Source organism: Triplophysa rosa, unplaced genomic scaffold (genome assembly GCF_024868665.1).
Source record: "Triplophysa rosa unplaced genomic scaffold, Trosa_1v2 scaffold6_ERROPOS1493707, whole genome shotgun sequence".
Classification (NCBI taxonomy): Eukaryota; Metazoa; Chordata; class Actinopteri; order Cypriniformes; family Nemacheilidae; genus Triplophysa; species Triplophysa rosa.
The window spans coordinates 33,315-54,724 of NW_026634718.1; the positions used below are offsets into that span (position 1 = coordinate 33,315).

The 21,410-nt window shown below is 40.9% G+C and overlaps 1 protein-coding gene across 1 annotated transcript in view; it reads left to right on the top strand.

Moving 5' to 3' along the window:
- Positions 1 to 21,410, top strand: part of unc5cb (unc-5 netrin receptor Cb) — a 56,400-nt gene that overhangs the window by 24,181 nt on the left and 10,809 nt on the right. Inside the window, exons 6-9 of the mRNA XM_057328698.1 lie at positions 8,257 to 8,437; positions 11,261 to 11,428; positions 14,227 to 14,391; positions 18,318 to 18,377. Coding sequence (XP_057184681.1) covers positions 8,257 to 8,437; positions 11,261 to 11,428; positions 14,227 to 14,391; positions 18,318 to 18,377 — 574 coding nt within the window. The remainder of the gene's footprint in view (positions 1 to 8,256; positions 8,438 to 11,260; positions 11,429 to 14,226; positions 14,392 to 18,317; positions 18,378 to 21,410) is intronic.

Genomic DNA, 21,410 nt, shown 5'->3' on the forward strand with positions numbered 1-21,410 from the left:
TGTGTTTTTGCAGGGGAAGGATATATATACGTATACGTATATGATTATGTTTATATGTGCCGTGGTGCTGCGGATGGTGTGACACAGAAAACACAGTATCTCAGACTGTCACAGTCATTTTCATGACGTTTCAGAACGGATCCAAACAGACACACTTGGCTTGTGGCTGTGCTTGTATGGAAATATGCATTAAAGAGGAAAATCTCTGCTATCTCACACGAGCAGATGGAAATGTGAGAGAGGGAATGTGATGAGCGCTCCTTTGATCCTTCGGGTTTGTCATCCGCTCGCCACAAGAGAAGAAACGATCTGATAGTGTACCTGCATTAGGCTGTTGTGGCCCATTGCTATCCTGGGTCGTTCAAACACGTCAGCTAAATGTTTTATTTAGAGTGAAACGCTTTATTTTTGCCCAGATTTCTTGAACAAACCATTATAAATTTAAAGAGGACATATTACGAGATCATGTAAATTACATTTCATGCGGTATGTAATGTTGCCGTGTGTGAACGTAAGCAGTCTGCCAAGTTGTAAATCCGAAGGTGAATGAATAACAAAGTTATTGGCTTGGAAAAAAGGGAGTCGACTCTGAATCACGCAAACGAGTCTTTCCCTAGTCTGATTCGCGAACCGCCTGCGGATTTACGTCACTACATATAGTCCCCGCCTACGTTTTGCTAGCACTGCCCGCGAAAGCTTCACTCTTCTCCCCCAAACTCGTGAGCCTCATTCGCTGTCGACCAATCACAGCAGACTTTTATTCTGCACCGATCCTTAACAGAGTCTTGACAGTTAGCGCCCTCACCAGGTGAGGCGACACATATTACAGTATGTATGTAAACTTGTTGTTGGACACTACATAAACCAAAATAGGATCTTAAAAATCAAGGAATATTTACTCTTTAAGAATTCTACTACTGTATACTGTACATGTTTCCAGTAAGCAGTCATTTTTTCGGTAAGCAACGTTTTTCGGACTCCACTTTTGTAAGGGAAGGATTACAGATGTTTTATCTCAAATAAATTCCTGGAAAATGAAGAATGACTATAATTACAATCCTGATAATCTGAGATTAGCAACCGTATCTTTGTCTTTTTACATTATTGGGGTTGAACGTAACGTTTCGCTCAGTTGATTGATGTTACACAATGACTGAAGCCACTCGTGGGTGGTTGTTATTTGCAAATTTAATCAAAAACACTGCTTCCGCATCAGAGAGAAAGACATTATCCGAACTGCTTTCCGTTAAGAGACGGCATTGTTTGGGTTGTCTCACCTGTGAATGTGGTGCGTGGAGTTGTTTGTTGCTTGTGAAACACGGCTTTGCACCTGAATTAGTGTGGATATTAGCACAGTGATCGCATCATTTATTACTTCTCAACATTTTAGAAAGAACACTGAAACCAGTTGGACTGAAGTCATGGCTCTGGTGAGCTGGAAACTTCTAAACTGTTCCGAAGTCCACGTCTGTGGCAGCTTCTGTTCTCGACAGATGAATCCCCAGCCTTTATGACTCGCCTCGAACCCTCGCAAAGCCCGGGCGGATGAAACAGTCTTATCTAACGCAGCGCAGATCGTGCCAGCAGACGCAAACTTGTGCTAAGCAAACACGCTGCAGACATTTATCTTGGCGCGCCGAGTGAAGGACTCTGAAATACTGCGAGTGCTTTGGAGAATAGAAGAGCAGTTGGGTAATTCATGGAGTCATGTGACGTGGCTGCATTAGTGCACTTCACTCAAAGCTGAGACCCATTTGAGTTATTCACATATGTTTTCATTCTCTGGGCATTTGTAATGCACTACACTTAGTGCAAATAAGATGTTTGTCACGATAATGGACTTCTACATCACATTTACTTAATCAGGGTTCAGAGGAGAGGAAATGTATTTTTTAAAGGGAAAGTTCACCCCAACAATAAAACTGTCATCATTTATTCACCCTCGTGTCATTCAGACGCTTTCTTTTGGGGAAATCAAAAGAAGATATTTTAAGATGTGGATTAATGTGGATGTTGTTTCCAAACAATGGAAGTCAATGGGGGCTGATGTTGTTTGGTTATCAACTTTCTTCAAAATATCTTCTTTTGTGTTTTGCAGACGAAAGGTTTGCAATTACATGAATGATGAAAGAATTTTTGGGGGGTAGACTGTTTATTCCCTTTCAATTGTATTCAATATGTATTTTTTCTGTTTGTGTTTTTGTTATTTATGAAAACCATGGTAACCATGATGATGACAAAAACAAATAATTCATTTAATTTTTATAATAATTTAAGTTTATATAATATAATATGCATTTATTAGATATTATTTAATATGATCTTGTTTTCTCTATAAACACCATGCACTGTGTTGTGTTTTACATTCTCTGTGTTTTTCTGTTTTTCTCCTGTAAAGCTGCTTTGGAACAATCCACACTGTGAAAAGCACTATATAAATAAAATTGAATTGAATTAAATTGAATTGAATGAATATAATGTAATGTAAAATATTCAGTATATCACCCTGCTCTTGATCTGAGTATAAACTAAGGCAATTGTGAGACGGTCATTATACGTTTCTCTGTATGAACACGTCATTTAAATTTTCTTTAAAGAGTCTATGACACCAGCGGGTGACAGTCTTTTTCATGAACCTTTTAAGTCGGGCGTCTTGGCAAACTCATAAAGTGGATTTAAATCTGGGCTCTGAAAGACCTCAGTGTTTCCTTTAGTCTTTTCTTTTCCGCGGATTCTCAAAGGCACTTGTCAGCTCGTTCAGATAAAGACAGAGTTCAGAGGTGACCGCACGCCTGAGAGCCGCTGATGCTGTCGCCATGACAGCGCAGTTTTCATTCAGGCAGTTGCTTGGCGAGCCGCGGTCCTGTGGAGTCACAGAGCGCCACACGGCGAAGGCCCACGGTGCTTTTAGAAAAGACTTAACCAAGGAGATGCGAGAGGATTTGAAACTATCTTCAGTGGATATGAATGGGCTTCTCATCTATTATTCCTCACTTCAAAAATCTGTCACTGTTTACTCCCCTCATGTGGTCCCAGACCAGAGCTTCTGGAACACACAAGGAGTTGTTTAGCAGAATGTTTATGATGCTCTGTAACGTTCAATGACGGTAAATGTGGACGGATGCTGTTTGTGTTACACAGAAGACGGTTTTGGAGCCACGTGATACATTTTTGGATGAAGTTTAATGCGAAGAAGAGATATTGAGAAAAAATCTGCCAAAAGGTTATGCAAGCTTCCCAGTTTTAGCACTATAAATATTTGCAATTCGCTGGTTGGTGTTTTTGCGCATATGTTAGAAGTTGTTTGTGTGGATGTGTGTGGATGAGCTGGGAAAGTCTGGCGACAGGTTTTATAAAGAGAAAAAAGAGATGCACGTGGTCAGCGATCTTTGACCTTGAGCAAAACTAAACCGATCCATCAAAGACACACCAGAGAACATTCATGAGACTTATAGAGTTCATGTTTCATTCCAGGATTATTTTCTAGAAAAAAATGCAATAATAAAAACAAATCAAATCCAGATTTGACTCTATCAATCGATACGTTTATCATGTGGTCTGTATTGTGAGAGACATGTGACATTGCCAGTCTTATCCCAAGGGAAGCATCTAAGAAGCGAGAGACTTTGTCAGAAATCTTCATTTCATGTCTGTGCTGTCTAGCGGTAAGAATTGAGACATTGAAGCGCTCTCATTAGTGACGGGAGAACACGGCTTCTATCCAAAGATGTTTGTGAAGATGCCTGTGAGCTTTAGCTGTTATTTCTGTCATTTGTTGACTTGTGCTGTCTCATTAGCTGCAGTTTTGAGGTTTGTTATAGTGCACGTCTAAAGGGAATGTGTTGTTTTTTCTGAATTAGTGCATTCATTATAAACAATCTGCAATATTAATGAACCCATGAAAGAAACGGAGACATCACTGAAACGTTTCTCATTGTTTACCGGATAATACAGCCTCGGTCCTGCCTGTCTTTTCATCCTTCAATCAGATCCTGATATGAAGCTATTAAACTTTTGAATATTGATATACAATGACTGTTAGTGTATGCTATAAATGCTTGCATAAGTTGTGTATTTCTTGAATTTGAGTTTGTAAACATATGAATGCACTCAGGTGAGGTCTAGAGACGAGACCCCCGTCCACAGCAGAGCCATTGAGAGAGAGAGTCACGTCAACTCCGCTGACTCCAATGGAACGTTTTTTTTCACAGCAATGGCGGTTCATGGAGGCTCTCAATAGTTCCCGGAAGTTACTCGTAACGCATGGATCTGCGACCAAACAGATCAACTGAGGTAAACTTCTAACCCATTTAAAGTCGAAAGCCATTTAATGAATAAAAAAAATGAAAGAAATAAAGCATTTAAAGAGAAAACATAACTTCCTGGAACTATCTGAACTGGAACTATCTCCATGAATCATGTGACGCTCCAGCGTTTTGGACTTCTGTTGGCAGAACTCTCTCTCTCTCAATGGCTCTGGTCCACAGGATCTCGTTCGACCCAAATAAGGACGTGTGTGGACAGATGTCCAGATAGCACGATGATTTTACCTGCTGCTGGTCTACAAGCAATTTTCTCGTCTCCAGATATAAAAACACACATTAATCACCCGCAAGAGTTTTCGGCCACTTTTCCTGTGGTTTGGCATTTGCAGGTTGTGATTTAGATTTTTCTTTTCCACTGTGGACTGGAATATTTTCCCAGAAAAGGCGAAGAACACTTTTAAAGCGAACTTGTTTGGCTTTCAGTACATGCAGAAACCCTTTGAAAATCTTCTCTCTCACATTAAATAAATATAATGCCACTGACTTTTGTTTCACTATTTTGCCGGAGAATATGTTTGTGCAGCTCCAACGGGTTTGTTTCTTTCTTAAATAGTTCCCAATTAACGTAATGTTTTTGACATTTGAATAATTCAGAAAAGCTGCGAGAGATTGCATTTGCATTTTCGCCTGCGAATTTGAAGGAGATTGTAAAGGAGAGAAGCAGGTCGGGGCAGAAATATTTTATTGCTCCTCTCTTTATTTTGGGGCCTTTCATCTTGAAAGCATCGCTGCAACATTACAGTCCGAATCTCAGCGGTGAAAAATGTGTTTACATTGAACTCACATTGACACTGGATTCTTCTGCAGTGTGAACGCGCCTAGTGCAGTGAATCCTGTTCGGATCAGACGGAAGATTATTTAAATACTGCCGTCATTTAAAGCAATTACTCTGCTCCATTAAATATTAATGCAGGTTTTTCCTTCATCACCACGTTCAATCGCATAGAGACATCTAACCATCACACACACGCACGCACGCACACACACACACACACACGCACGCACACACACACACACACACACACACATACACACACAGCTGCTTCAAATTAAATTGATGTCAGCTTCTCTTGATGGAGCCACAAACAATAATTGGCTCCTAATGCTTCTGCCTATTTGTATAATGACCACTTGTATTAATTTCCTTCATGAATATGAGCGCAGGAGTTACTGCTAATCAGAGCGCATACATCTGACTTCCTGTCTGTGCACCGCATCCTTTGTTAACTAAATGAAATGAGCAGGTTTAAATGAACTTTCCTGTTTAATTTCTGTTCATCCCTCTCTTTCAATCTTTGTGTTTTAATATATTTATATAAGAATATAAATATTTTCTAAATATCTTTACATATGAATATAAACACCTATATTTATAATAATGATTTATGCCCCCAAAATAAGGAGATACAAGGCTTCAGAAGGACGGCAACGATATATATTTTTTCTAATTTAATGCAATTTGTAACTTTTGCATCTGTTGCACCACCTCTGATCAAAACATGAAACTGCTTACTTTACATGCTTTACATGGGTTAGTCAAATTACATTATACTGACATTTCAAGTGTGATCGTATCTGACAAATCAACTTATAAATTATTATTATAAGCTTATTGTTTATTTGGGTAAATTAAGGAGAAAGTTAAAACAGATTTTATAACAAAGCATTCTCAAGCGGTGACAAACGAGTAAAACTTTGTTGATAGCAGCGGGCACAGTTCTGAATTGGAATATGTGCCTTTTTCAGCACAGTTGTGCCAACTTTGCATATCAGGGCGAAATAGCTGCTCGTTCATTTCCTTTTCAAGTCGCTGTTTCGTTCTATAAAACACTAGACTTCTGTGAGACTTTTTAAGAGCTGCTTATTAAAAAGGAAAGTCATCACCTGCCTTTCTTTTGTGTTTGGCCTGAGTTCACAGCAGCCCCTGCGTCACGCTTTTGTCTGTTCTAGTTTCTCCCATGATGCACCAGCACTCGAAACTCTAAATGGACAGAGAGAAAAATCACTTTAGGAAACCTAATATCTGTCTGCTTTATTCTCTTGTTTCCTGGTAACAGCCCGTTCCTCTACAGCGCTTCAGCCCCTCGCTTCCCGTTAGGAACAAGCAGATCGCGTTTGGCATTGGGATTGTTCACTGCTGCCCAATAAGACAATAACCTAAAGTGGAGGCACATCTAACAAGACTAAACAGATGCCCAAAGTAGGTGGCCCTCAGGGGCCGGCGGCAGAAATATAACAGCATCAGGGCCGCAGCAGGGAATGTCAGCGCCAATCAGCATCCTACCATCACACAGCTGACACACACACACACACACACACACACACACAACGTTCAGTTCCTGCCCATCTGAGCGTTCCTGCTTCAGTTTGGTTCGTCTGTTTGCTTTAGTAATTTGAGGGCGGCATATAATCACTGTGGCGGGCCTTGCGGCCAGTGGATTTGTGGGTAATCCTCATTGATTTCCTTTCTCTTCTGCATTCCTCTAAACGGTGCCATTTTCATGATTACATGGCAGGATTGTATGATAAATCCACGTCGATTCAATTCAATATCATTCGCACCATGTCACAAAGCAGCTTTGCATTTGTCTCTGGACCGCTCTGGGTCGGTTCGATGGACGACAGAGCGCTGCAGGGTTATTGGATATGTTTGCATATGCCAGTGTGACCGTTCTGCCCTAACCTCCACACGAGTGATTAAATATTCATCAACAATAATGGAAGATGATAAAAATGAAAATTGCACATCATATGCAATACTTCGTCTTTATCTGCAGACGAGCCCACTAATGAGAGAAGGAATCTATCACGCTATTTTTAGAGGCAAAGTAAATCAAATTATGGGAAGTAATTCATCGTTCATTTCCTAATGGATGCTAAAAGAAATGCATTCGAAAATATTGCTGCGTGTGGTTACGCAAGTAATTTTCTAGTTTTCTAGTTTGTGTACTGTAGCAAGTGTTTTGATATGTTTAAATTGTTGCTAAGATGTGTTTTTAGCATGCCTCCTGTTTCAAGAGAGTCAAAAGAAGCCCAACCTTGAAGGTCCAGTGTGTAATATTTTGGTGGATCTATTGACAGAAATGCAATATAATATGCATAACTATGTCTTCAGAGGTGTATAGAGACCTTACATAATGAAGCGTTATGTTTTTATTATTTTATTATTTATTATTATTTCTATCTACATACACCTCGGGTCCTCTTACATGGAATTCGCCATGTTGTTTCTACAGTAGCCCTAAGCGGACAAACTGCTCTACAGAACGTGTTTCGTAAATACGCTATCTCCTTCGGCAAAGAAGCGAAAAAAAAGCGAAGACATCTTAGTCTTGTGAGAGCCGCCGTAGTGCTTCGAAAGGGAGGGCTGGAGTGAGCCGTTGGTTGCAATGCGCAACCTCACCACTAGATGCCGCTAAAATCTCCACATTGCTCCATTAAGTCTATAAATATGTGGATTCCCCATATCTACTGTATCCAAACTCAGCACGTGACTCAGCTGTGGCTCATCTCAGAGGTCCAAGTGCCCTCGAGAGAGAACAGTGAAATGAGAGCATCAGTTTGACTGGACAGAGTCTGTTGTTCTGTCTCCGAGTGAACGATCTGCATGATTTTCTGTCAAAGAAAAACTAGGTTTAAAACCATCACTGGCTCTCCTGTGACCTCAGGCTCAATGCCTTGACCATTTATAAACCGGAATCTCATAGTACAAGGTCAAAGGTCCTTTATTCACTGAGAAAAATACTGTATTCACTTCACAATGTGTCTGTGAGGCCTGTGTTAGTTTGTTCAGGGAAAGTAAATTAGGAGCGTGATCGATTTTATGGAACATTTTCACAGATCAGCTCTTTTCATAGATCGTAATATGACATCATTGCGATTTCCGAGGAAAATGTGTTCTCACTTCTCAATTCCGTTTGTGTTTTCGTAGGTTGAGTGGCTGAAAAACGAAGAGGTTATTGACCCTGCGGATGACCGAAACTTTTACATCACCATCGACCACAACCTGATCATCAAACAGGCCCGTCTGTCCGACACTGCCAACTACACCTGCGTGGCTAAGAACATCGTGGCCAAGCGGCGAAGCACCACAGCGACCGTCATAGTTTACGGTGAGTCCTGTTCTGCATGTCAAAGCATATAACTGAAGTTATTCAAAATCCTTCACAATTTTTCTTCCATATCAGCTCTTATCTGGGTTTGTCCTCATCTGATTTAAGCTTTCACCTGCCGTGTGTCTATTTGAAATCGAGATTGAGTATTTAATTTTGATAGCATCGGGCCAACCGGTCTGATCAGAACCTCTAGCGTAAGATCAGAGACTTGCCAGAGTACCCATGTATAGGGCTGTCACGATTATTAAATAATTGTCTCATCGCGATTGTTTGGCCTCATCGCGATGGTTTCAGATTATCGCAATTATTGCACATCTCTATAGATGACACTAGGGGGAGCTGTAGTGCATCTGCATATTACATATTTTAGTGTATTTATTGTAACTAAAGCATTGTAATACTTGTAAAATGTACCACCACAACACAATAAAAACTAAAGCATATACCATAAAAATAACCTGCAGTACAATTTAATATTATTTAAGATAATCTCAGTGTGAAAACCAGTCTACCACAATTTCATTAACATAGAAGTAAAATTTTATTGTAATCATGTAAGTGAGAAAAAAACAGACTAGAAGCTTTTCTATGACTGATAGCATATCAATGGTGGCTTCACTCCTGATCAATTTACTTCATTTACAAGTATTTGGCGGTTGTATTATTGACAGGTAAAAGCCTAAACCTTAAATATATGATAAAACAATATTTTCCCATGTATTTCCAAGAAAAATACATTTTTTTATATTCAGAACAATATGGTCGTTTCAAAGCTGAATCAAAAATGTATGAGAATTAAATGTCAAAGCCCTAAAACAGACAATTAATCGTCATAATTGACAAAGCTCTAAAACAGACAATTAATCGCCATAATCGCCAAAGCCCTAAACCAAACAATTAATCGGCATAACCGCCAAAGCTGTAAAACAGACAATTAATCGCCATAATCGACAAAGCCCCAAAACAGGCAATTAACCGGCATAATCGCAAAGCGATAAAACAGGCAATTAATCGACACAACCGCCAAAGCTGTAAAACAGGCAAGTAATCGTCATAATCGACAAAGCTCTAAAACAGGCAATTAATCGCCATAATCGCCAAAGCCCTAAACCAAACAATTAATCGACATAATCGCAAAAGCTGTAAAACAGACAATTAATCGCCATAATCGACAAAGCCCCAAAACAGGCAATTAATCGGCATAATCGCAAAGCGATAAAACAGGCAATTAATCGACACAACCGCCAAAGCTGTAAAACAGACAATTAATCGACATAATCGACAAAGCTCTAAAACAGGCAATTAATCGTCATAATCGACAAAGCTCTAAAACAGGCAATTAATCGTCATAATCGCCAAAGCTGTAAAACAGGCAATTAATTTCCACAATCGGCAAAGCCCTAAAACAAACAATTAATCGCCATAATCGCCAAAGCTGTAAAACAGGCAATTAATCTCCACAATCGACAAAGCCCTAAAACAAACAATTAATCGTCATAATCGCAATGATTTACTAGACAATTAATCGTCAGCCAAATTTCATAATCGTGACAGCCCTACCCATGTAGCTTCTCTCCGTGCCACAAATAACTTGTATGACCAGTTTTTGTAGCTTCATTTTGTGTATCGAAATACTTCCCTTCTAAAGATTATTTAAGTTCGCCGTGCATTTCCCTTGAGCTGGGAAATTTTTCCTTTTAAGAACAGAGAGGCGCGCTGACAACCCTCCTGCAGATGCTTTCAAACGTTTCTTTGAGCGTTAAAAGAATAACATGGTGTACATTTTCCCCGCAACACGGCGCTGCGCTTCCACGAGTCTGATGCGCTGTGAAGTCGCGTCCCGCCGTCTGCCGCCACGCTCTTTCAGAAGACGACTGTTTCAGAAACACTTCAACAAGTGAAAGCAAACCACCTGCTGCAAACGCTTCCCGGTTTCCCACCGGATGAATTCCCAGATCGGTTTGAAGGTGGAAAGCAGCCGTTTTCTTTTCCCATTCTGTAAATAAATTGACTGCTCCTTCTTTCTCATTTTAAAGCCAATGCAATTACATCTGCTCTCCGGTCCCGGAAAACAAACGATTCGCCCTGTAAGAGGTGGTAATAGTGCGGCCCGCTCGAGCGTGACCGCCAAAAAGACAATACTTGTGTTGAAATACACCAGCGACCGCACGTCTACCTGTTTTGCTTAAAGTGGAAGTGAATGTGTGTGGTGCTTGACTGCTTCTTTCTCATCTATCTGTCTTTAGTTCTTTAGCAGAAGGTAGATTTAGAGATACTTCTGGGCCTGCAAGTGCTGATGATGTCACCGGGGTCCAGCTTGTTCGTCTCGAGCATTCAAATTCACCCGGTGCCTTTAGTCTCTCTTTTGTTATCAGTAGACTTGTCTTACTGTCCACAACCATCACAGAGGAACATCCACCATGTTCAGTGAAAAGCTGTAAAAACTGAATTCTGTGATGGATTTATGGAGACACGAGGTCACAATCCCTCGTCTGCTTATTCAGGCCTGAACCCGCGCGGTCTGGGAGGACAGCGTTCCCAGAGACTGTCTTTGATCTCGGCTCATCCTTGGAAGAAATACACCACAATCCATTCTCCAGAGAGCCTGTATCACGCACATGTGTCAGAGAGAGAGAGAGGCTCAGAAGGGGTCTAATAAGTTCCTGGTAAAAGTGAAGATCAGTCCAGTAAATCTCCATCATGACAGATAAACTCTTATAGGGCTACATCACCCAAAAAAAAATTCTGTCTGTTTTTTTGCCAGACGTGATTATTCATGTCAATGTACTCACACACGATCTTCTGTTACTTCCTGTGTAGTGAATGGAGGCTGGTCTACATGGACAGAATGGTCCGTTTGTTCGAGTCGCTGTGGGCGGGGCTATCAGAAGAGGACCAGAAGCTGTACCAACCCGGCTCCCTTGAATGGAGGAGCAATCTGTGAGGGTCAAGCCATCCAGAAACTGGCCTGCAACCCCCTGTGCCCGGGTACGACACTTTATAAACATGATGCTTTACTGCTTGTTTGAGCCTCGGTGTTTTATTAGAGGTCAGGGAGACCCTTGTCTACTTCAGCACTGATGAGATGATTTTGCAGTTTGTCAAACGTATTACTTCTTGTCATTGCAGTGTGTGTTCCATTGAAAAATGTTTTAATATTTAGTTTGTCGTTTTGCTGTAATGCACTGGAGCTCCTTTGAGAGCTGATGGTCCGTAGTCTCCAGCATGATTTGAGTTTGTTCCAGAGAGCGTCTCACGTGCTTCAACGGAAGGAGAAGATCTGCCCTTTACTAGAAAGGAATTGGACATGCTTAGTGTCACAAATTTGATTAGTAAACGAGAAACTGCAGCAAAACGAATGAATTAACTTTACGTGTCGTAGATGGATTTCAAAATCTAATCGCTTTGTTTAAACGCAAAAAACGACTAAAAAAATGATCTATTTATAGATATAACTTATTAAATACAAATATGAATTATTATGCCACGTTTACACGATGACAAACAGAAAAGTTTTTCCTTTGCGTTTCTGAAAAGTTTCACGTACACATAGGGATGGGTTGCTCGACACCCCGTGTCGACACACGTATCGAGTTTTCGACACACTAGTGCTTCGAAACAGTGTTCCTGAGCATTGCTTGAAATGAGTCTGTCACGTGACCTGAGGAAATGAAGCTTCGTTACCTCACTGACACGTCATGCAGGGATCAAACTCAAAGCGCGTCGATTGCGCTGTCCCATAGGAATGTTATAATTATTTATTTAATTTATATCATTTTGTATTGCTAATTAAAGTACTACTATTTAAAACCATGACATGTTAATGTCTGTTGTCAAAAAGTAAATTGCAGGTTTAACTCTGTTCCCAAAAAGTATAAAAGTGTTTCTTCAACCACAAACTGGTTTTCTGCTAGTAAACGCCGTCCTCTATTCTCTGCAGTTTACACGTGCAGAAGTGTGTTTGATCTTTAAATGGAGAATGCACGCAAGAGACCCCGTTCTCAAGTGTGGGAACACTTCCTAATAAAGTGTCATGTCTGATATGCGAGCAAACTTTGTCTTATTCCAATAATACATCCTCAATGCTTCGTCACCTACGCTCCAAACATCCAAACGCTCTGGGCAACGATACTCAAACAACAGAGCACCAGTCTGCACCATCTGGGGAGAGGGTAAAATACAAATTAATAATAAAGAAATTTCCTTTGGGACAATAAAAACTATCTATTTCCCTCAACAAATGAGCAATAAAGTAATTAAAATGCAAAAAAGTCACCCGTTTTGAGTTTAGATTTTCATATTCTATTCTATTCCATTTTTTATTTGTTGTAATAGATTACACACACTGAGTATTTTAGTATCCATTAGTTTGGTGGGTTAATCTATTGTTTTTAAGGTTTACAGGCTATGTTGGATTTAAGGCCAACACCAACCAAACACTTTAAAATTGTGTCCACATTCACACTATATTATTATTTATTATATATACTGTACTATATACAGTATATATATATATATATATATATATATATATGAAGAGTTTGGTTCCAAACTTTTTTAATCATGTTTTTTTGTGTTAGATTGCTGCATTTTTTGAGTTACTATGGCTTAAACTAACTACAGTTTAATTGATAGTAAGTGGAATGCGCCATAAAAAACATAATTTGTTAAAAATTTGAAAAACTGAAATTTAAAAAATCTCATTTTGGAAGTCTTCATATATATTAAATTGTTATTCATGTTACTTATGTTAAGAACTGGATGTGCTTATTTTTCTTTGTTATTTTGAGTTCTAATGCTATATATTATTAAATTATATATTAAATATACAATTTAAGCTTATAATAACATTTCAATGAACAAAATATCTGAGTGAACCAGTCGGTGTAGGAATTTTTATTGACCACTAGGTGGCGAAGTAGAGCACTGTGTCAAAAGCTTCGAAGCACCGATGCAGTTTTGTTGAAAAAGCCTCACTGATTCAGAAGCTTCATTCGGCACATCCCTACGTACACATGTCAGCGTTATCAAAACGATCCAGGAAAACGGATAAAAACGCTGTAGTATGCACGCCAGGCCAGTGGATGGCGATGTTGTTGTGTAAAGAAACGGGACGTGCCTTGGCACTTACACATGCAGTTATAAGCCAAAAGTGCTTTTTAATACCGTTGGTCGACGTATACGTGTGTTTAAAGTCTGGCGAATGTATATAGTGTGTCTCCGCTGGTCTTATTGGTGCAGCAAATCCACATTTTGCTGAGGAAACGTTAATACATAGTCGAGCAGCGAGAGCTCACAGTACAGGAAGCCGCCATATTGTTTTGGCTATACTCGCGCGACTAGGCGCGTAATACGCATGCGCGTGACGTCATCATTTCAGAAACATCCGTCTTGCTGTTTACATGGAAACGAAGACGGCTTCGTTTTCAAAAAGTTGCATTTTGAGACCCGTTTTCAAAACTTTGCATTTTCAGTCCCCCAAAACGCCGTTTCCATCTAAACGGACGGCCAAAACACATTATTTTTTGCGTTTTTAGTTGAAAATGGTCTCGCGTAAACGGCCTCTAAATCTAATGCTGTGTTTACACCAAACGCGAAGCATCGCATTCCTCGCTCTTTTTTACTCACCGGAGTAGTTTGTTATATTTGCGCAAGTGACGTGAAAAACATGGTGCGGATGTGTCAATGAAATCTGTGCGTGTCTGCAGTTGGTTGTGCGCAGGTGTTTGGTGATGTCAGCAGGTGTGTGTGGATCTGTTCTGTGAGTGTTTTGTTGTACGTTTCAGTGGACGGCCTGTGGACCGAGTGGAGTAAATGGTCGCCGTGCGGTACGGAATGCACCCACTGGAGACGCAGAGAGTGCGGCGCGCCCGCCTCCAAAAACGGGGGCAAGGACTGCGAGGGAACCGTTCTCCAGTCCAAGAATTGTACGGATGGGCTCTGTATGCAGAGTGAGTACCACCTCTTCACCACAGTAAAATGCGTAGTCCAGCATGAACCAGCATACAATTTACTAAGCAATTGCAATTAACTGTCGCCCACAGCTGCAGTTTCTTATTTTAAAGATTTTTCTTGGGAAAGAAAATGATTAACAACAGTTAATAGTGACCAACAACAGCAAGCCCCATACAGGAAAAATCAAATTTCATAACCGTAGATCACAGGACATAACGGGTACTTCAACTTAAGTCAGCTCTCATAACACGCCAGAATCAAGCAAGCATCCTGGATGTTAACATCGGCGAATCAGATTTGAAATGAGTTGGGTCTGTTCCTCACAAAAAAGCTTTTCATCCCTTCTGGAGAGCGACAGCTGTGGTCACTATGAGCTGTTGTTGTGTGAAACGAGATTCTTCAGAATCCACTGATGAATAATATCAGCATACAGGTTTGAAGGACACGATGGTCAGTAAATAAATAATGACAGTGTTTTCACTCTAGCAGCTGTGGGGAAAAATAAAATCTATTCCAGCTGCGGTCTGGACGGAGAGTTTTTCCACGGAATAGGTTTTGTGTGTCGATCCGTCGAGTGAAACGGTAACCTGTCTCGACTCAACGCTTCGTGCTGTCTGTCATGCATTATACATGCAGAGGTTGGACAGGCCAGAGGAGATCTGACACAGCGTTGCTCTGGTCTCTCCATCGCCGCAGCCGTTTCCCTCCTTCTGAAGTGAAGCTTCCTGCTAGTCTGCTAATCCTCTCTTACTCAACCCATTCCCGGGTTTCTCCGTTTCTATCTCTGTTTCTCGCTCTCTTTTTTCTGTTTCTCCCTTTCTCTCTCTGATACTGCCAACACGCACAGACACACATTACAGATTGTGAAATGCTAAAGCGAGGCGTTTTCTCCGTGATAAATGTGTTTGTTAAAGGAGAAGCGTCTCGTGATGGTGCATTTAGCCGCTCGGTCACAGGCAGCAGGGATCTGTTTGGCATAACAAACATCGACTTTTATATTCATTTTGATTAGGTCATGAAAATGAAACGTCCACCAAAGGGATGCAGAGCAGATTGAATGAAACGTCCTTAATGATAATCAGCAAACAAATGACCGGTTTCATTTCAGCATCGGCATGTAAATGGCCAGCGAGTAATAATCCAGAGTATTGATCGCACGAGACTCAGAAAGCGAGTTATTGTGTTCATGTAGATTAGTTGGTAGAGCTTTGTGTTAGTGGCGCTAAGCTTGTGGATTTGATTCTTTGTATAGCCAGGCAACATAAATCACTTTGGATAAAAGAAGTCTGCTAAATACATAAATGTGTCTCCGGCGCTTTGGTTGCTCTTTTTTTTTTTGATGCCATGATGACATCATTGGCAATGACATGATACTTCATTATATATTATGTATAGAATGCTTAACCGTGGCCTTTTTTGTTGGTATATCACGAGTTCAAGGCAGTTGCTAACTCTATTAAAGTAGCTTTCAGGAAACCATTCTGGAGTTCAGTATTAAAGTCATTTCTCTGCCATTTGAATCTTCTCATTGTCTTTGTGAAATGCATTGTGGGAGCATTAGTTGTGTGTCAGATTGATGACTGGTTTGTGGGGAATATAAAACCCATAACGCTATAGATTTAGCCTCACTTCCCCTGATTGATTTTCCCCTCTCTCCAGCTAAAAGGGTGAAAGCTCTTATGTCCATGCTAATGACCGTTTCGCTGGCCGTTTAGCAGAAATCCACATTATGTGAAAGCTCACATTATTGCAAATATCATTGGGAATGATTTACTCTCGATATGTGAACTCACCTCGTCCTGCTGAACCGGGAGTTCGTGCGGCGAGGAGTCATTTTCCCGTTTTCTCTGCTAATGGCTTCGGGTAAAATGTGAGTTCTGCGGTGCTAATGTGTTGAGGGAACGTTATTCGTTTTCTGAGTTTGTGAAGTGCTCAAATCGTGTTTCAGGCAGAACGTCAGGTGAAGTGAGATTGAGTTCGACTGGTTCGCTCTGAAGTTTTAACCTTTAGCACTTTAGCAGCGCTGCTTCGATCGTTCGCCCGCCCTGTTTGACTGTCTCGCTGCGATATGATGTTGCTTTGAGGTGTTTCGGTTGCTCGACGCACACACAGATTCCATTTTCCTGACATATCGATCCTCAGAAAGGCCACGACGGACACCAAACATCGGCTTTTTGTTCTCCCACACGCTTGTGCAAATTTGGCTGTATGAAACGGAATATTTGCCCTGTTGCCCTTTTGTTCCTTCTCACGTGAAGTTGAAAGTTGCAGAAAATAACCAAGGTTTTATAATAGTGAAAGTAAGTATAGTTGATTGATTATCATTTGCAATACCTAAGTGTTTGTGAATTACAGCCATTCATTTGGGGTGAAAGGTCACCCGGCCGTGTACAAAGCGCAGTTAGGTCATAGGTCACATCAGTTTCTCCACATCTCCATCTCTCTCCATGTTCATCTTCTTATATGCACACAAACGCTCGCTGTATAATAGCATTGATTTTTCTGTCCTTTGATATATCCACCTGTCTCTCGCCTCTGCTGCAGACCCATAAAGAGCTCATTGTGTGACTGTTTCCTGTGAGACCTTTACTGTCTGCTGTCTGTCTCATCTATATGCGTGCACGCTCCTGAAAGTTGACTAATGTGTATTATGTCCTTTCCTGACCATCGGTTTGTCGTGAAGGAAGTACTTCATTTTATTTCATTGAATTGTTTTATTTTAAAAAAGGCCTTCATTGCCCATAGCGCTAATATTTTGCTGAACCGTTAAAGCTTTTTGGGGGTAAAAAATCAAGAAAAATCTACTTCACAACAGCTTGTAATAGTTATTTATAATTTGAGGTGTCAGGTGCGATATCACGGGAAATGTCACGTGACTTTAATACACATAAAGATATGTGAAGTAATCTGCAAATGTTTAGTTCAAACAGAGAAGACGATAAAGATGCAAACGTTACATATTGCAGCTTTAATGAAACTTAAAAATAAAAAATATATATATTTAATATATGTGTACATGAATAGAAAATAGCTACAGCAAGAACTGTGTCGGTCTTTAGAATGAATTGTTATTTACTCTCATGTTTTGTCATTTCAAGCTCATGCTGATTTTCTTTTAATGAAACACAAACATCTCCTAGTAAATTAGATATTTGCATTAGTGAAAAACAGCACGTTTTATGTCTGAAACGACAACAAATGACAGTTTTAGGTCACTCAGAAAATGGAAATTCTGTCATCACTTTCTCACCTTCAGGTTGTTCTAAACCTGTATAAATGTCTTTGTTCTGCTGAACACAAAGGAAGATATTTGGAAGAATGTCAGTAACCAAACAGATCTTCTGCCATAGTAGGGAAAATAAATACTATGTGAGTCAATGGGGGAGGAGATCTGTTTGCTTTCTGACATTCTTACAAATATCTTCCTTTGTGTTCAGCCAACCCAGGAAATGTATACAGGTTTAGAGCAATTAGATGGTGAGTAAAGGATTTTTGGGTGAACTGTCCCTTTAAGAGTCCAGTCAGTATTGCTCTCCACGAGTCTGATGGCTTGATGTAAAGCTCTTCCTCACGCTGCATTAGCGAATGTCTCTCCAGAAGAGATGCTGATGTTTGTCAGACTCTGAGTGCTTTTCACTCCTCGACTCGGAGACTGTTTATCAGGTTAAAACAATCCATCCCGCTCCCTCATTAGTCCTAATGAAGCACTAAAACGCCGCTGACAGATGGTGGCGTTCCATCGCGCCTGCAGCCGCCTCGTTTGTCTAGAGACGGAGAGCGAGCGAGCGGGAGGCCGTGACCCCAAATAGAGAAGAATGGCGTCGGCGGTCGCCATCGCTCATGTCTTTGTTGCCTTGTTTGATTTTTGTTCAATCACTTTCTGTTTAATTAGATTTTTGATCCCCACCCCTCTCTCCCAAAGGTTCCTTATTTCAGAAGTCCTCAGAACCCAAAGACGAGAGCAATGCTCTACCTCACCCATGTGAGTCATTCATTTCATTTTTTGGTTTTGCACGTCTCACCAAACACTTTCTCCTCTCTTCTCCTCATTTCACTTTCTCTGTTTTCTTTATTTGATGGGCACAACACTGCCAGTAGTTTACTAGTGTGTGTGTGTGTGTGTGTGTGTGTGTGTGTGTGTGTGTGTGTGTGTGTGTGTTGTTGAGCTGCTCTGCCTTGGCCTTGAAACCCAGGGCAGTTTTTTCACACATGGCTGCGGTGATCACTGTCTCAGGAAATGTGCCGTCTGTTTCTCTCGCTCGCCCGCCTCTCCTGCACAAGCGTTCAATAATCCTTTTGATTTGCACCCTGTTTTTTCTCTCGCTGTTCTACCTACACACCCTCATGTTCAAGGAAACCTACGCTACATTTTAATGCTCACCCCCGACGAGAGTCCTGCTTTATCATCAAAGTACAAACGCTCCCCATTCGGACGGACGGGTAATGCGGAAGAAATGCGATTTTAGATGATGTCTCTGGACCCGATTCCCTCCGTCCATACGGGCCAGAGTATAAGCAGCTTCACGGCCGTGTAGAGAACGGTGGTTTAGCGTGGTGTCTTTGTTAAAGATAGCTGCCTCTGTTGGTCGGGGAATGTAATGGAAGTTTATGAATAATACAGAAGACGGCTCTGTTTGGAGAGAAATGAGGGAGTATCTGTGTCAGGGAACTGAGCAGAAATAGATTTTTACATTTACTCTCCATTTGCTCAGGTCAGGTCTCTCTCTCTCGCTCGCTCGCTCGCTCGCTCGCTCATTTGAGATGCAGAGGGGGTACGATGCTTCACCTTGGCCGTGTCAGAGTGGCCAAGTGTAGGAACGCCGGGCTGCCTTTGGGCTCAGAGTCTGTCAGATAATCAAACCCTGTTACCCAGAGTCTCTCCGCCCCGCGGGCTCCTAAAGATCATAGGCTGATCGATGGGATCGGTTCCCTGCGCGCTCGTGACCGTATCCAAACCGCAGAACCAGAACTGCTTCACTTCGGCTCGTGATGGGTGGACGAGCGGAACTTTTTGTGCTTTACAAGAATCATTTAGTACGAAATAATCATGATATGATCACTTTGAATACATTTGATTGATAACACGAGGCTTACAAGAACGTATGTTTATTTTAGGAGAATTATTATAGGAGTTTGCTGTTCTAGCGCTCGGAGCCCATCGATGTCTTGCATCTTCAAACGAGAGCGTCTTTGTGGACATACAGTTGGAAGCTGAGCTCTGAAGCAGACGGAGGTCGGAGCTTTTGCTTTTAGAGGGCAGCGTTCACATTAGTGAGATTAATATGGGATGTCACAGTGATTAAACTGTGGGGGGGATGCTGCAGAACGTGCCGTTGATTGCTGCTACCTGTAAAAGTGAAGCAGATGCAGGCGCGTACACACACACACACACACACAGTGTCCACCAGCTTTACTCTTGAGAGACCGGACACAAGCGTTTCATTAAACAGACACAAGACTGTACGGTATCTGATCTGAATGAAACCTTTGTGTGATGATCTGATTCGATCACAGCAGGTCCCACATAAGCCAGTTCACAAACAATATCTGAGCACAGTTGGGTTTGTTGCTACGTTGTCATGTGACTTTTTTGTGTTTGTCACATTTGATGATCCCATGATCGTCTGTTTAATTACAATTCAAATCTGAGTTATATTCTCTCATCTCTTGATTGAAAATCTTATTATAATAAATATAAAACACACCCACGCTTTATTTATGCTCCACAATTCTATGTTGCTTGTCAACCATAAACATGAACTCAATGTAAAATTATGTTTTTTAATGATAATTAAGTTTTATTTATTGCATCCATTCTGAAAATTCACATACCGTAGTTGCCAAAGGTGATGTCCGGCTACAGTACTTAAAACGCTCATCTGTACCCTTTTTATTTTTTAATATCTATTAAAGAATTTGCATGCATGATGCGTAAATGTGTTTGGAGTGTAAACTAAAGCTCAAATTTGAGAAGACGAAAAAAAAATGACGCATAAGATGAGCAAAGTTTATTGAGTCAAGGCCCAATGACTGCTATCAAAGAGGATGAACAAAATATTGATACAATTATTGTCCAATTTTTTCTTTATTTTCTCTTAGTTTTATATATATATATTTGTATATTACAATAAAACTCATATTCTCTGATACACAGCCATTTGCCTTTTTGCTAAATATTTTTCGTCAAATAAATACCAAAACCCAATCCGCAGGTTTCTTTATTTTGTACTATACACCTCATATTTTGATGGTTTAATAGAGCCTGAGGGTGCATTAAAGGCAAATATTGTAGAAATATACCCTCCAGACATCACTTTGGCCACTACTGTACAAACTGCATACTGCAGAACTAGCAAGTGTAGTTCACTAGAAAGCTACTATAGCATGTAGTGATGTCAGATAGCGCCATCTGCTGGTGAAGTTGAGCGTCACAGCTCTATATGTGTGCTGGAACTCCAATCCAGTGCTTTGGCTCTCTGCATGGCCTTTCGCTCTCAGTGTTCAATACCATGGCAAATGAGAGAATTAGGAACATGCATTCATTTAATTCAGCCGTCAGGAGGTTAGCTGCGTGTCGGCTCTCTCTAATGATGCTGGAATCAATGCCCCTCGTGAGGTTTCCCTGTCGGTCTGCCCGTGTTTTCTGAGCGGTTCGTGTTGCCCGAGGCCGACGGACACCTTTGTATTAAAGTCGTTCTCACATTTGCCATTGCTGACAGGAAATTGCATTTTTCACAATTATCAGGGGGACAAAAGGACCGTTTCTATGGAGATGAGGGCCAAGTATGGCTTTTAATGATGGCTTGTCAAACGCTCTATGGACTTGCTTCCATCCTATATAATCGCGGGTATTTTTCCAGTCGGAAAGAGCCGAAGATCAAATAAGATGCGAGGAGTGACAGAAGGAAAATAGATGTCTAGACGTGATTGGTAATGCACTGCAGGCCTCTATAATCTGTGGAATGTTCTCATGTCTGTACACATGCATAAATACTGTAAACATTTGTGTCAAGTG